This window comes from Sparus aurata, chromosome 11 (genome assembly GCF_900880675.1).
Source record: "Sparus aurata chromosome 11, fSpaAur1.1, whole genome shotgun sequence".
Lineage (NCBI taxonomy): Eukaryota > Metazoa > Chordata > Actinopteri > Spariformes > Sparidae > Sparus > Sparus aurata.
This window is the reverse complement of record NC_044197.1, coordinates 16094461-16111701: the sequence shown is the minus strand read 5'-3', so window position 1 is coordinate 16111701 and position 17241 is coordinate 16094461. Positions and strand designations below refer to the sequence as shown.

Here is a 17241-nt window from a genome sequence, read left to right as displayed (position 1 = left end):
GAGAGAGAGAGAGAGAGAGAGAGAGAGAGAGAGAGAGAGAGAGATCAGAACAGAAAGGTGGAAGAGTAACAGAAAAGCGAGAATTTGACAGTGAAGAATGACATAATTTAACACATCGAGGATTATGGCGTTTCATAACACAGGTCCAGTTAGCAGCTCCGGACTCTGAGCCAAACAGCACGGTCAGGGAGCACCGGAGGAAAGACAAGAGACGGTTAAACACAAGCAGCTGGAGAGTAGCTTCGACCTCCACCCCTTATCACAATCTAACTGTACATCTGAATAGTGTGAATTGTAACAAACCCCCTTTTACATCTAAAACATAACAGCTGAGCTCGGGTCAAGTTATCTTGCTGGCTAACGTTAGCTAACTATCACCTGTTGAGCCTCAAAGTCTGCAGCAAAGGGGGGGGAAATGCAATAAAGTGAAACTGAGGATTGGATTACAAAAACAGGCAGCGTTGGTGTGTTTGCCGGCTCGTTTACATTAACCATCACTTTAAGCTAATTAAAGCTAACCCCAGCTAACCTTGTTTTTTTTTTCAAATAGAATCGGTCGTCGGCAGGCTAACGCGCTAGGTGGCTAACAGTTAGTGAGCTGCGCGTTACAGAAGTTACTGGGGTTTGATGTTGGGGCCAGTTTGGGGAACATTAAATATCGAGGAAACTCAACAAGTGGCTTCCCCTTGTCAACACGCCGACTCAAACTCGAAAACGAAACACCAAGGCTTCGGGAGGGGAATTCAACAAGTTGGCTGTGATTAGCATTTAGCCGCTTAGCTAGCGGTCAGGATGCCCGAGAAGTCCATTGAGCGAAACAACGGGAGTTATCCACCTGATCCCGCTTGAGACCATCGCTACTGTAGCTGCCTCTTACCGTTCCGACGAAACCCGGGTTTATCTGGTGCCGCTGCATCCGAAAGGAAACCTAGTCAGCCCCGTGAGCTCGATAAATCAGTTCGGCCATTGAGATCAACGGCAACAAGTATCCCACATTCTTTGTTTTTGTCCAGTTTTGTGTCCTACTCTCACTGGGAACAATCTCTGGCATACAAACGACGCATTCCACAGGCTGATTCTCGGCTGAATCCCCACAGGGCTCGCTGCAAATTAAAGGGGCACTCACTTGTTTTCACACGCCTGTGTGTGTGTGTGTGAGTGTGTGTCAAAATGTTAAAATCTGTAACTTTGTCACTCTCAAGAGCCACACTTGATGAATGGCGGATCCTCTCACACAGATAGATGTGTTATTGGTTTCTGGTTAGTGTCTACAAGCAGCAGTGCAGTGTGAGTCTCCCTGGATGTGTGGTGTGCCCCGTGTGCCTGCTGAAACATGCCAGAGCAACTTTGTTTAATAAGCACACTATTGGAAACAATCATACATTACATCCCCCCTCCTCCTGCCAGACAGCATTTATAAATGCTGTTGAGGTATTATGGTCCTTGTCTCACACAGAACAGAAGGATCAGGGGGAACTTATTAGGTTCCAGGCATGAAATAATGAAGTGGGAGTACAGGGTGACTAACTGGCCCCTCTCCTCGGACAGCCGAAAAAAGAAAGTGGAAATGGCACTAATTTTGTGAGAACAGTTCTGTTTCCTTGTTTCTTTTATCCGAAACTCTATTAGGTGATGTAAAAAAAATTTCCACCAACAGACCACACGTCTTGTGAGAAGTCAGCCTCCGAGTTACAAGAATGTCCACGCAACAGGCAACCAGGCTGGCTGTGCCATGAGGAAATGCCCTGATGGAGGATGAAAGTATCACTTCTAAATTAGCTTGTATGCCCGTGGAAGATCAGTGCAGTCACTAGTGTGTAGTTTAACTGCATTACAAGGATCGCAGCTTATTTATTTAAACTTTATTATAGTATAGTTAAAAGTAAAAGGGCCAGGATTTAAAATGTGTCTGTTTTTCTCCTGACAATGAATTGGAAGGAGTTTGCTCTGTGTGGTTTATTTACACTTTATTAACCTTTATTTCAATAAAGTATCAATCTATAAGTACATTTACACTACTCAAGTTACATTCTGAGGTACTTTTCCTACTTTATGCTACTTTGTGCTTAAACTCGCTACCTTTTGGAGGAAATGTTATAAAAGAAAGTTTTTAGTTACTTTATAGATAAAAAACATTTCAAATATAAAACACATGAACAATATTTATAGAATATGAGGTGTTGTTATTGATCAACATTTTTTCATTGTTATTGCTGTTAGGGTATATGTTTGGCAGTCATTAGTTTACCATCTTAATATGTATTTTCTTTTATTTTCTGTAAGTTAATTGTGTGTTTTCTCTATCTTTGTGACGTGTTAACATTATTTTGGTCGAGGCTTCAGATAAACCCTCCAGGTTTATTTGCCTCTCACTGCGCTGGATATCATTTTCTTTTCTTGTTAATTGTGTGTATTTTCTTAAAATTGTGCATAAAGAACTCTAGTAAATCTGATAGCCTACCTAATCTAACAGTATGTAAAGAAGCTAAAATGTGGTCACATTAAAAGACCGCCACACGTTAATGCATCTGTAACCAGAATGACACTGAGTAGAGAGCATACTTCCACCACTCACTCAAAGATACCAGCCAAATCAGTACACCTGATTCTTTTCATCAAGATCAACGTGCTATTCTCTGAGAAATGAACTATACAGTACATTTTGCTGCTTTTACTTGACTGCAGATGTTTTTTTGTTTTGTTTTTTTACGTGTAATGGAGTATTTTGAATTTAACTCAACCTCAAATATGTTGCAACACGCTTTATAGTTTCATCAGTCAGCGGAGCAGAGTCGTATGGAGACATTAAGAGACATTTCACGGAATTTCAAAAGTTCTGTTAAAGGAAATGTTTACGGATGTTAGAAAAATGGATGTTAAAGCAAGAAATTAAACATTCCTATTATTTTCCAGTAAGACTATCAACAAGTTTGGCCATTTAATTTCCAATGTTTTAATTTCCAAATCTCTAAAATCAAACTGCACTTAACCACGACCTCATGAAATGGAAGGAAGCACAACGATCTATTTCTTTCAAACTTTACCCCGCCCAATTCATCAGTATAAACTCTTTTGATAATTCTATTTAGCAGACATCTCTTTCAAATATTTAGTACAATAAAAAGGTAATACTTTGCCTAATTTAAGTCTGCCTTGCACTGGACTCTACTCACAAACATTTTTTTTTTCATTGTCTGTCATTGGGTGTTGCAGGCTTATCAGCTGACCTGCAGTCTGTAAGGAGTGTTGTAAGAGACGACGTCAGAGAAGAAAAAGGAGCTGTGAGGTGCTGAAATGTCCTCTACATGAAGCTGTGGTTGCCTCCAGACGAAAGCAGGGCCCACTTTTTCATTGTAAGAGTTCAACCAGCACACAAAACACCCAGGAAATGTAAAGAATATTTCAAGCCAGACAAAAACGGAGTTAAGGCGTGCTGCAGAATCGCATAAACAGCTGTCGGAGGATGGTGTTAATACATCAGATAACACATCTAAACAAGTGAGAGGAGTTGCGCAAAACTAGGACCCGCAGTACTGACGCAGTGTGAAATGCTTCAGTGGTTCAGATGTTGTTCGAAGAGGAACTGATACGCAACAACATCTTCCCTTCAGCAGAAATGTACAAAAGAAAACCCACTGTCTGTATGATGTGTGATTTTTTGGTATGACACTGATGTGAAGACCTAATGCCATAATCAGCCACATGTCAACACGTGTATTAAAATAACATCCAGTCAGAAATAGTCACTTATTGCAAACCAGCACTTGAGTATTTCCTGACTGCATAATGAATGCTTTATGATTTCTGGTTAGATGTGTGTGACTGTGTGTGTGTGTGTGTGTGTGTGTGTGTGTGTGTGTAGGGACGGGGACACACACTGTTTGCTCCGACAAGTGGGCGAGTGAGCATGCGTGCAGCAGCGGATGCAGAAATAGATGTGTCTTTGTGTGTGAGCTGAGCACCTGTGCACATTCTCCGCCTGCGCCGGGCGGAGAGCAAGCGCGTGTGCGTGTACACCTGTGGTTGTGTAGGTGTTACTCACTCATGCACTGCAGGCCATGCTTTTTCTGCAGGGTCTTGCTGCACAGTGAGCAGGTGGCACAGCTGGAGAAAGAGCCAGGCACCAGGTAGTGCTTGTTGCTGCCGGTGCCACCACACACTTTCTCTTTTGCCTCCTTCCCCTTCTCTTTCTGCTGCTCTCTTTCTCGGCTCTTACCCTGCAGAGGAACAAGAGACGCAGACAGATGGAGGGTTTTATATGCAAATCCGTGTGTACTCTTTCACCAGGTGTGACGTTGCATTATCATGTCAGACGCGTAAGGTGTTTTTTAGGTAGTTAAGTGACTCTTCTGTGCAGCAACATGCACACCAGGATTGGTCTTAATCATATAGAATATATTCTTATTTTTAGCTCTTCAAACATGTTTCATGCCAATTCGATCTCATATGCCATTGCAGTTCAGGCAACATGGTTTGTTGCACAGTGAGTTCAGTATGTCTGTGGTATGAGCTTACCTTATCTTTATTGAAGGAGCCAGTCACCCTGTTCCTCAGAGAGCTGAGAGTCCTCTTCACCTTGGTGCCTTTCTCCACCTTCTCTGTACGATCCTCCCCATCCTCATTCCTGTTGAAGAAGCAGAGAACGAAATTCACACTAAAATAATCATGACCATGTAATCCTCGCATACAGGGCGATCAGGTAATAATCTGAGCTTTGGGGGTCACAGGGCAGAGATACATAAATACCCCAAATGACCCCCCACACAACTGCTTTCCTGAGAGCTCAAACCTTGCTGGCTCCCAGACAACTCGGACCCTGGCCTCATATTGACATCTGATATTAGTTTGACATTATTCATCAAAAGTTGTTTTGTTGTATTTCTTGTCTCATATTGTTTTTAAAGCTTAAAGCTGGGGTTACTAAGACTGCAGAAGCCAGTAAAAGCAAGCTAAATTTGAAGGTATACAACCTCCATTCAGAGCCCCCCCCCCCCAGAACACACGACGCAGAGCCGTCTTAGCGCTCTTGTCAATCATGTAAACATAAGAAATAAATAGCTGTCACGGATGTACCTCCGTCCTAAAAAGCTACCCAGCGCGTCAGTTACTCCCCCGAGCGCGTGCTTTATGCTAAAGTCAGCCGCTACATGAACGTGTTGCTGCTGCAGCTGCTCTTCCATTGGACTCAGGGGTTGTGTGCAATGTGGTAGTTGGTAAGCGATGAACGTAAGCAAAATGGCTGTCACTAATGTACTTCAGTCCAAAAGGGCTACCCAGCATGACAGTTTCTTTAAGCTTCATGCTAACATTGACCGCTACAAGATTGTGCTGCCACTGCTGCTCACTTGTTCCTAAGGTCAGGGGCTGTGTACTTAGTGCTACTGAGTTAGCAAGCTGCACAAGTAAAGACATTTTCTACAAATATAACATAAAAAAGGCTCCAAGAATAACTTACTAACCCTAACTTTAAGTGAAGATGGGACGTTCTTGTGCCAGAGGTAAGACACACACTGTGTATCATAATTGTTATGCTCTTTCATAATTGTCATCGCGATAGTCATTATGGAGAAGCGGTTGATTTTTTTAATAAAATAGTTACTGTTGTATTAATGTGAATTGGGAGTTCATTTGTACCACGATAAGAAACCACATTATTGCAGAAGCAAGAGAAAATTTCAAGAGACTGACGGTTCATGTTTTACCACTTTTGGTTCTGACCGTGTCCTTTCATATACTGCCAATGAAACACATCATGCAGTAGCGGAACACATATTACCCGATTATCGAGCACCTAATTCTGTGGGAAAATGGTTATTTTCATCCAAAACTCCATCATTGTGAATATTTGTGCAGCTTTAGAAAGACAGAACTTACTCATTAGAGAGGAACTCGTACCAGGTGACATTTCCTGACACTTTGGTCTCTGATCTGTTGTTCCTCTGCTTCGCTCTGTGGGGGAACAATGAGATGATGTCAGTGTGGACTAACTAGTCTAAACAAAGCTGACCATGAGAAACTTTAATCACAGCACACGTGAAGGGGTGTTGAGAAAAATAAAGACAATCAGAGTTATGTGGTTTAACCAGCAGTGCACTGTTAGGAAACAGGTTACTTTGTTAGGTGGGTTCACCGTCAACCGATGATTTTGTGACATGTCGTGTTGTCGCAGAGCCTTTTTCCGGGGATAATGTCATCGTTGTTTGAGTGCAAAGACGGGTACATGTTGGCACACATGCACGTGCATACATGTACACACACACACACACACACACACACACACATCCACACAGTGCAGTGCTCCCTGATCACAATCTGTCTCTGCAGCTGCTCCAAAGTGGCATGAGCAGGCAGACCTCCCTCTCCTGTTTACTTACCCATGATACAGCTTTAGCTCCTGCAGAACTTTCTGTACCATCAGCCTAAGACAAACAAGACACTGAGGCTGAGTGGGGGGCTGCGAGAGGAAAGGAGAGGAGAGGAGAGGAGAGGAGAGGAGAGGAGAGGACGAGACTGCTGGGAGCTGGGTGTCAAAGTGTGATTTACAGATAAATCCTCCCTCGTCTGCTGCATCCACACAATCAACAGAGTACACATATACCTTACACACACACACACTCACACACACTCACACTCACTCACACACACACACACACACACACACACACACACACACATACTGAGGGGCCATCTAAGGAGCTGGGAGAGAGGACTGTGGGAGGAGGAGGTTGCAGACATATGACATGGAGCAGAAATGTCAGGAGGGAATGGGGAAAGCCCCCCTGTTAACGTGGGAGTCAGACAGCAGGACCAGACTATAATGATTTACAACTCCAGAATAGTATGTGACCTATTGAAAAGTTGCAGGTATAATCTACACGACACAAGTGATCAACGGTCGCCTCCTGTGATTCAAAACCAGAGGAGCATCCTTTTTTTTCTTTCCTTCGGGCATCATTAAAAATCTAAATCAGCCTGAAGCAGCTACTGGAAAGGAAACAGATATTCCATCCAATACTGCAAGCTAACTCAAGTCGCAGATGTATTTGACGACTGTGTGGACTCACATATAGCTCTGTCCTTCAGTAGAGTGAAGGTTTTCTTCAGGGTCGAACTCCTCTGCTGCGGGGGAGAAAGACGAAAAACTGATCAGATGTGGTGAGAAACACAAACTGACATGTAGTCCACATGTACAAACACTCAGTCCCACCTCCTGCCGCCCGTGCAGCCTGTTTGGATGTCTGTACAACACGAGAAATGTGTGCAGCACGTGAACATTCGTCTGTGGCGAGGATCTCTGAGCGGGAGTAGAGATGCCTGCCAGTCGCTCCACTGGCCTGAAAGCATAGAAGAATACAAACACATTTACATCACATGCATATCTCAACTCCCCCAACATACTGCTGTGATGCTCATGAGGATAACTCTTATATACTGTGGCCTTTACTGTTGCCATTCTGTTTCTTGTATTCTATTTTTTGTGTGACTATTTTAGCTTAAAATAACGGCTTCAAAATCATGTTGACGCTACACTAATTTGTAATGGGGAGGAATTGTGCCTCTGTCATTTCCACTATAGCACCCTGAGTTCTTGCACTGTGTAACTCGGATGAGCTGCTACAATCCCCCATCAGAGGTGTGTCACACTTTCCGGCACTACGTCACGTCAGTTAATCTGGATAATATTTGGTGAAGAAAATGTTTTGTAGTTTTCCCTCTGGTGTCCTCCTGGGGCTCTACCTTAACTCTCAGGATTTTTCTGATGTGCAGATAGCTTTACTTTTGCTTAAGTAACCACTAACTGCTGCTAACTGGAAAGCCCCGCTTAGCTAGTTAGCTCAGTTAGCCCCACAGCTAGCTGAGTGCCTGGACTGGACTCATTCGGAGCATAGGTGGATGTCGTTTTTTTTTTTACACCACTAGCACAGGAGCATTGGACTGCCAGGAGGAGGAAGTTCCATGAGTGGGGAATGGCGGCAGGGAGCGGCACCAGAACCGGGAATCAGGAATCATGAAAGAATCAGGGAAACATCTAAAACAAGCAGGGCAAGTGGACCCCAGGACCAGGATTGAAAGAGCCTGCCTTAAAGGATCAACACAATTCTATATTACCTGTGTGGCCAGGTTTGATATACAGTATTATATTCCTCCGTGCTATTGAGCTCAGTTTTGACCCCCAAACCATTAAAACACATAAATGAGTCACTGTGCAGCAGTGGTGAACCTGTACCTACATCACCACAAACACACATGCTGTAGTTCACTTCCCTCATACACCAACACTGAGCTGTAAAAAGTTTACAGAGCACCAAATGTGTGTTGATCCACAGCTGTAAATAGTCCCCACAAATGCACTATTTCCTCCTGTTTAAGTGACATTTTGTAAAAAACTACAGTGCTCAGCTTTTCTGAGAAATCACGGAGGCTTTTTTAAGAGTGAAAGTCGTGACCTGTTTTTAAGGATTAATGTCTTCAGTGGAAACCAGTGGGCATGGAGTTCAACAGACAGGGTGAGAACGATGCAAAGTATTGAAGCACTGGCTACTGACACTGTTCTTTGCCTGGGGAAAAATTGGGCCAGTCACATCCTTTCTAATATGGGGCAGGTTTGATATCGATGGCTGTGAACAAATTCACATTTGTTGAATATAATATTCAATATGATGCTTTATTACCATGCTGGTGACCCTGGCTCTTGGACGTGGCATCCTCAGCCTAAGACCATCTATTTCGTCTCCAGGGTCTGCTTTGAAGCTGTTAGATGGTTGCTCGATGGACTCAAAGAGAGTTTTCTGTCCCTCCTCATCATCCTCCCTCTCTCCATCACTGTCCATGGCCATGGTATCCAAACTCAGTCTGGCAGGACAGCACAGCAACATACACATACACACAGCAGAGGGTTAACCAGGCAGTGAAATAGCACATGTGTCTATCAACCAAACAAAACGTTTAAGCACGACACTCTATGACCTGTGTTTATTTTTGTGTTTGGTTTTTCATCAGGTATTTCAGTGCACTGCTCTCAGCCCAAAGCAGCCCTGTCTGCATTATTTAGAACCTGTGAATTACCAACCAAACCACTGAGACGCTCAGCTCAGTTAAAAAGCACCTTCTCGTTTGTGACTGTAAAGCTGGAGAAAAAACTTGAATTTCAAAAAAATTGTAGATGTGAACTGGTATAGTTATATTCATCCTTTTGAGACTCCCCTCTCCAAATCTTTCCATCCATCCATCTTACCTCCTCCCCAGGTTAATGGGGGACACAGGGACACCCCAGCTGTGCCTTCGAGACGTTGACATGGATCTGACCAGATTAGGAAAGCTGTCAAAGTCTGGCTCTCCGTCTAAATCCATACTGCATTGGCCCTTTACTCCCTCTGTGCCTGGTATTCCTTTTGCCGTTTCCATTGTTCCCAATAGTCCATTCAGATTAATTGTCAAACTGAGCCCTACTGCAGGGCCTGAGCAGCCACCACTGTCAATGACACAGCCGGGCAATAGTTTATGATTCAGCTGAGTGACCACAAAGTTGTGATGAGGCTCCTCTGCAGGCTGTATAAAGTAGGTAGGAGGTGGTGCATCGACCTGAGGTGAGCGAGGGTTCAAAGAGTTCTGTACAGGCTGGTTGATGGCAGGACTGTCTGTGTTTGGGGACACCTGGACGCCAAGAGTAGGGGTTTTGCTCTCTGGGACTGAGGTTACTGGAAATGCAGTAGACTGTGAAGTCGGTATCCCTCCCTCCAGGTCTTTAAAGTACTCTGAGTCTCTGAGAGAAGGGCTGAGGCCCAGCAGGTCCTCCACACTGTTGCTCACCTCGGCACAGGGGCAGTCGTAGTCACTGACTACTGAACATGTATCCTGCAACTCAGCAAGAGAGGAGGGGAGGCAGAAAGCAGCCGAGAAGACATTTAAAAGGAGATTAGAGAGGTCAGACAGTAGACTGACATGGAGGAGATAAACAAGATATTCTGAACATCAGCTGCAATCCAAACTTCAAGTAACTCAGAGCTTAAAGAATCTACAGCTAGTGCTAGTAGCTCTGTAAGGCTATATTCATATATGTTAATAGAATATATATTGTTTACCATGTTTGCCTAGAGTTGTTAAGTTATTTTAGAAGAACTGTTTGTAGAAGATCTCTTAAAGGAGATGTATTGTTCTCATTTTCAGTTTCATAACTGTATTGTGGGCTACGACTAGAATAAGTTTTCACACTTTAATTTGTTGCTAACAGCAACAAAGCGGCTGTGTTAAATAAATTCTTTACCAGCCACTCAAACTGCTAGGCATAAATTATGCAAATGTCTGACATGGTGACATAGTGTGATGTCATGGAATTAAAGGTGGGTCTATTGACGAGCATGGATGGATAGCCAAAGGTTAGATGTTTTTACAAAATATCACCTTTGGCTATGAATGTCCAAAGTAACACATTTCACAGTTATTCATTCAGTATATTTGGATCGATTGTTTAATAAAAAAAAATGTTAATCTCACAGTACCGTGGTGCTAACTTTTGTCAGGGGATCAACAAGGTCATGATCATTGGAAACCAGATTAGAGAGCTTTACCTGGTCCTCATTGGTGCTACCAAAAAAGACATCCTCAGTGATAGAGGCAGGCGATAGTGAAGACGAGGATCCTGTTCCACTGGGAGCCTGAGGCTGGACACTGAGCTGGGCACTGGCAGGCCCACAGGGCTGACTGCATGGCTTGCACTCTGATGCTGAAAGACAATAGATGTGATGTTTGCAAGTTAGAAACATTTCCCGCAATAGCTTCACCAGTCCCATAATGAGAAAAAGAACACAAAAAAAGACAGATGTAGCTGATTTCAACAGCTATACAACACCTGTGTAATCAATTTGAGCGATTTTGAGTACGACGAAAGAAAACCTCAGCTACAGCCCCTGCTTCAGCCTCTCACTGAAAGCTCCTTTACATTTCCATTGCATAAACAGATTCCTTAATTCACATGATGCCACAAACCACTGCAAACTGCTCGGTGAGCCAGCGTTAGTCTCCATGCCAGTGGTGAGAGCTGGAGATTATTCCCTCACTGAGCATTCAGTGGCCTGAGAGGCTGCCTGTCAGGTAAATGATATACTGTAGCTATATGAAGGAAATGTACAGAACGCAGAGAAGTATGGAGTTTTGTAACACATTTGAGGTCAAAAGTATGTAATTATAACATTTCTCACATTTTACATCAATATGAAATAACTGTCTCCGTCTGTGGTGTCTGAAAAGTCTGTTAAGGCGTCTGACTGTGTCAAGTTCACTGTGAAGGTTTCAAACACGCCATGCCCATCTGAGGAGGGGAGAGCCACAGCTACAACAGGTTACATAAGCCTCATTTCATAAGGGACGCCTCCTGTGAACCCAAGCCTTAGACTAAGCCAGCCTGGCTCCACACAGGCTGACTCAATTCTCCTTGAATAGATTTGCTTTATTCTTGTTCCCTTGTGAAGGTGAATTCATTGATCTAACATATCAAATCAGTTGCAACTAATGCCATGTTGGAATGTAAACTCTCTGGGCAGAGTACATTTAAAGAAAAAGAGGAAATAGAATATGGAAATTATCAGATGAGAGAATCAAATTAAGTTTCTGCTTTAGTGGAGAAAACTGTGGGAACGGGCCACCTGCTTAATTGAATCCTAAAACAAATAGGGGGCATCATATCACCAGAGTAACCTCTAACTGTAGCTTCCATTAGCTAGCTAGCTCAGTTAGCCGTGCAACTAACCTGACTCCTCGGGGAGTGTTGGTGTAACTTGCACACACAGTAGCTTTGGACTCTTATGCTTGTTGTGGTGCCCATTCTGGTGCCACACAGCCGCCAAGACCGACAGAGGCCAGTGTGACAAAAGGAAATACAGTATGGAGGCGATTTACGGCAGCTCGGGGGAAACTGACTTGGGGGATAACAAAGACATGCCAGTTTCAGGAGGAGGCTGGGTATCAGAGAGGCATCAGGGTTTGTTTTAATTAAACCAGAGTTGTTGATTGTTCCAACAGTGAAAACAAAATCAAGACGTTTTAGTGAGTTGTATTTCTTTTTTTCAATGAAGTGTGTTTTGTGATGAATGAACGAGGCAGTTATTTTGATAAGACTGAAAAGAACTGAAAAGTGCAGGCTAAAACGTTATGACACATGGTCATTTGATATGTTGAAGATATGTAATGTATTAATTATAGCAGCTTTAAAGACAGAAAAGAATATTATATAATCGGAAGAAGTGGATTATGAACCACTACTTTCAATAAAACTTTTATATGAAAAGCTCAGATGGTCATCTCTGACATCTCGAAGGCGTTACTAAACTTTAATTTATTCATTTAAACTTTTGTTGCCAAGATTTTCAACATCCTCAGCGGAGTCCAAAGCTTATATCTGTGACATCACAAGACAGATGAGCTTTAAAAGTTCTTTGTACCTAAGCTCTAAATATGGGGGCAACTGAGCTCCTCTGACATCCATTCAGCATCGTTTTTCTTGCACATAATTCTTTAACCATCTGTAATTATTTTAACTGAAGTGACTGTGTGTGATGATTGTTCTGTGTGGTTCTTATACTAGGAGACATCAGGTAGTGTTGTGCGGTGGGATGAAATGCAGACAGGCCACACTCTGAGTCCTGCGCCGTGTCCTGCTATAAACCAGCAGCATCCAGTCCCCCTCTTCAGCACAGCAGCCAGAGATGCTCTCACATAAACACACAGAGACACACACTGTAGCTCTATTTTCTATATTACTAAATCACTGCCTGAGGCTGCGGGGATGGCAGCGTCCCCGCTGGAGGGAGAATTTGTTTGTGTCCAAATCCCCCTCGTGTTAAGTGTAAACTTAGACACCCGGTGCAGACACCGCAGCGGCAGCCTGATGCTGTCTTGTAGCGCTGCTGTGGCCTTTTATGGTTGGCCTCTCATATCTGCTAATACATCATACAAGGATGAAACATCAGTGTGAGTGTGTGTCTGAGTGTGTGTGTGTGTGTGTGTGTGTGTGTGTGTGTGTATGTGTGTGTGTGTGTGTGTGTGTGTGTGTGAGTGCGTGCTCAGGTGTGCATGTCTCCATAATGGTTTTGGCACCGTCATTGACAGCTGTTTTCCCCACAGTTTGGCTCCACATAACAAAGGGTGGTCTGCTACTAATACTATTGTTTGACTAATACATCACCGAATTACATTAACACCTTGCCCAAAACTCTTTAAGTTATTACACCAAATATTTACTTGGTATCCTACTTTATGTGCGTTATATCACGTTAATATTGTGCCATTTCTTTTGTGAAACAGGGTTTTGATGAGTTTTGCTTTCAGTTCAGCGAGTGTTATCAGACTTCTCTGTGTACCAGTAAGCACAATTTCTATCTAATGAATAATGCTGCAGTGGATATGAGAGGATAGAGTAGTTTTGTTTGGCTTTGTATATCACAAAAGGAAGTTATAGTGATGTCTTGTTACGAGCCTAACATTAAGTTACTTCCCTGTTTTTCACCAGTAAACACTGGTGGCACTGTGTCAGTGTCCTTTCGATTTGATTTCTTGGGTAAAAACTACACATAAAAGTCTGCTGAAAGAGTCATCAAATCTGCATTTTCCCGCCATTCTTGTGGACATCAATTCAAGATGACTGCCAAAAAAGACCCATTGACCCCATTGATCAGTTGACCTTGGCAGCTAGAATTATTTGTAACTATCCAGCATTAGGGCTGTAAAGAAAATCTATTTCCCCACATTGTAATTCCACTACTGTGCTGTCTGTGAGCTCTGAACAGCTGGCACGCAGAGTGTCTCTCCATCTGAGGAGAGGGATCCCTCTTTTGTTGCTCCTCCTGAGGTCTCGAACATTTTTTCCCTGTTAAATGACTTTTTCCTTCCAAATCGAGAGTCTATGGATAGAGAGTGTCATCCGTGCACAGATCATGAAGTCGGAGACTAACGTTTGGATTCTGGGGCTTTATAGAGGAAAAAGTAAAACCAGGTTTGTTATGATTCATGAGATAATTTTAGTCCCCCTCAAGTCAAGAATGTGATTTCCTTCTTCTTCTTACAGTTGAGTGTTTGAGCTTCATGTGCAGAATTTGACATTAGGAAACCCCCATCTTCTGGAAGTGTAAAGTTTCTCTCTGCTCACTGAAAATCAGATTTTAAGAGGCGGGGCTACGAGCATGATTTGTGACATCACAAATAATTTCGGAGCCAACCCTCATCCTACACTCAGCAAACACACGATGTGATGTGGAAACCTGAAGCCTCGGCGCACGTACACTGAGAATGTGTGCGGCATTTAAACTTATTGAAATGACAAATATTTGCATATTCATTTGTTCTTGAAGTTTTTATTGTGGGGGAGGGAAAAGGTGCCACTTTAAGGATTTTAATTTAGGAAATTCCTGCAAAAACTACATCAGATACACTTTAGAGAAAACTGTACTGCAGAATAAAGCAAAACTAACATCTTTACTTCCTTCCTGTTAGACCTTTGAGAGGTTAATTAGCATTGCAATACGTTTTTTATTGCCTAGTAAATCACATATTATTCTGGTTGTGAGTTTTGTCTAACTTGATACAAGGTTGGACTCGTTATGTCTTATTAGATTACTTAAAGTGTAACAGTGATTGTTAACTGTCTAATGTAAACCATATTATTTCTATTATTCTATTATTTCCATATCGTCTTTGCTGATTTTTACAAAAAGTTTGGTGGGAGTGAGCCTCATCTAAATGCTCGTAGGGGTGCACGGTTCTCTCATTTTCTAATTATTCCTGTGAAAAGGAAGACATTTGAACAAAAGTGACAAACAGGAAATGAGGGCTCCACGTGTTCACCACAAACTGTACGTTTGCCTGTAAAACTGCAACATGACGATCACAAGAGGAACTCGGGCCTCATATGACATGATCAGTTGATAATTTACAATGACGAGTTATTACAACGCACACAGATTGAGAGAAGGTGTTTTTCGACAATAGCACAATGAACAACAAGTATCCTTCTGATCACGCACAGTGACACTGAGGTCATATATTAGCCGACTACAGAAACCACAGATGACAAGATAAAAACCCTACTCATAACTCATCGTAGGTAAAAACATTATTGACTTGTCTGCCTCGGGGATGGTGTTTGGATTAAACTCACAGTGATCGTTCAGTACTAGGACGATTCCCGGACAAGTGTACAAGTGTGTGTCTGTCATCTAAGTGTGTGTGTGTGTGTGTGTGTGTGTGTGTGTGTGTGTGTGTGTGTGTGTGTGTGTGTGTGTGTGTGTGTGCGCGTGAGGCAGATGTTGTGCGCAGATGAAAACAGAGCAGAGAGAGTCTTTCAGATCTGAGGTCGAAGCGCACATCAAAACAACTGTCATCTCACGGATCCTCTTTGATCAGAAATTCGCCCGACTACTGTTTCAAAGCACCGAGCGGCACAGACACAACGGCTGAAGCAAAATGGAAGAGGGAGCGAGGCTTTCTTTATGTCTAAAAAGACATCATATTTCCTCTGAAGATAACAGCATGGGGAGCAGGGAGCGTGAAATAATTCAAGTTCTTGGGGCGAGCTGCGAGAGGAGGATGAGTTGTTGCATGTGTATAAAAAGGTGTGTTAAAGTGTATAAACTCAATTCATCAGGCTTTTTCTTCATGGATTGAATTAGAAAACTGTAAAATCACACCAAACGTCATTTTAAAAAAGCCTAAATTTAGGCCCTACTAGTCACAGTGGCAAACACAGAATGATGATTTACAACAAACAACCAGAGGTTTCTTTATAACCGTCCATGCATGGTGACTTTTGTTCTTTCTCACATCATATACTGCGAACCACGGTTAGAAATGACTCACTATCATTTGATACACTGCAACAGTCACACACCACAAACCCCAAATCAGGTCAAAATTGTAAACAACATCCAGCTCATCTTCCTCAGGTCAAGTCCTGCCTTGATCTCCACGAGGACTCCCTCCTCTCCTTTTCCACTTTTACCCCACTCTGTCTTCCCTCTGTACTGTCCGACAAATTCAGCAAGTTCTAGATGTAAAGCCAGGTTCCCACCGTACCTCTCTTGAAGGACCATCTCTTCATCCAGAGTTTGGAGAAAGAGGGCCACGAGTGGTTAAGAGGAGAGTCCGCCATAACCAGCAGCGCAGTGGGAAGGAAGGCCAGCTGGAAACTGGAGCTCGCTCACACTGGAGCTCCTCTGGCACCCGGCGAGAGGAGGAAGAAGAGTGGAGGTGGGGGAGCAGGGAGAGGGCAGGAGGGAGGAGAGTCGAGCAAGAGACAGACAGAAAGAGGGAGAAAGACGGAGAGAGCCGCTGGTCGAGGGATTACCTCCTCAAAGGCTCCAGTGGGGAGAGAAACAGAGCAGGAGAGCAAAAGAAGGTGACAGTGGGAAGTGTTTTGCTTCTCCGAGTTTCTAATAAAAAGTTAAGGCTAAATAAAATCTTTGCTGTGCATATTTTTATAACCCGATTAGCAGAAAAGGAAAATAACTAAGCACATGTACGCGAGTGCTGCACTTAAAGGTGCAATATGCAGGAATTTGAGTTGAAAACATAAAAAAATTAACGACAAAAATTATCAGCAGAGTGTAAAGAAATGACAGAGTTGTGTCGAAGATGTCTGTACGTTGTGTCCACTGGAGTTAGCATACTAACCAGCTAGCCAGTTCCGGTGCAATATTCCTGCGCTGGTGGTGTCAACAACAACACTCCCTTGGCTCTACGCGGCTAATGTACGGCTAATTGAGCTAACAATCTGTGGGCGGCTGCAGTTAGCAGCAGTTAGCAGTTTCTCTGGTGATATGCTAATTCTGACAAGAACAATTTAAAGATAATACACTTTTTAATGCTAATTTCTTCTTCTACTCCAACACACTGCAGATGGAAACGATGTATATTTTACGGCTATACGTTTATCTGACAGCTGCAGTTACCAGTTTGTCTTCAAATTAAGTTTCTGCATCACAAAACGTGCGCTCAGGTTGTAAAATACAGTGCAGAACTCCTTACAAAGAGACCAAAGAGACATTTCCCCTTTAAACTAATCAGATTGTTTGAGTTGAATGAAAGTTTCAAGGTGCAATATTTCTCAATGTTTCACGAAAACAGAAGTGTATTTGAATTGTCTGATATCTCAACAGTGTTAAGCGCCTTTTAAGAGCATTTCTATCTTTTACAGATGGGCTCACATGGTTCATCATTGCATTGTTTTAAATAAAATGGGGAAGAAACAGACAA

At 42.9% G+C, this 17241-nt stretch overlaps 1 protein-coding gene across 1 annotated transcript in view; it reads right to left on the bottom strand.

The window, feature by feature from the left end:
• The window catches only part of arhgef18b (rho/rac guanine nucleotide exchange factor (GEF) 18b), a 45921-nt gene extending 29728 nt beyond the window's left edge, over nucleotides 1–16193 (bottom strand). The window contains exons 1-9 of the mRNA XM_030433567.1: nucleotides 16063–16193; nucleotides 10569–10723; nucleotides 9236–9855; nucleotides 8673–8853; nucleotides 7208–7334; nucleotides 7065–7119; nucleotides 5875–5949; nucleotides 4516–4624; nucleotides 4043–4217 (exon numbers count right to left, since the gene is read on the bottom strand). Of these exons, the coding sequence (XP_030289427.1) occupies nucleotides 4043–4217; nucleotides 4516–4624; nucleotides 5875–5949; nucleotides 7065–7119; nucleotides 7208–7334; nucleotides 8673–8853; nucleotides 9236–9855; nucleotides 10569–10723; nucleotides 16063–16138 (1573 nt within the window). The 5' untranslated portion in view covers nucleotides 16139–16193. The remainder of the gene's footprint in view (nucleotides 1–4042; nucleotides 4218–4515; nucleotides 4625–5874; nucleotides 5950–7064; nucleotides 7120–7207; nucleotides 7335–8672; nucleotides 8854–9235; nucleotides 9856–10568; nucleotides 10724–16062) is intronic.
• Nucleotides 16194–17241: the final 1048 nt, after the last annotated feature.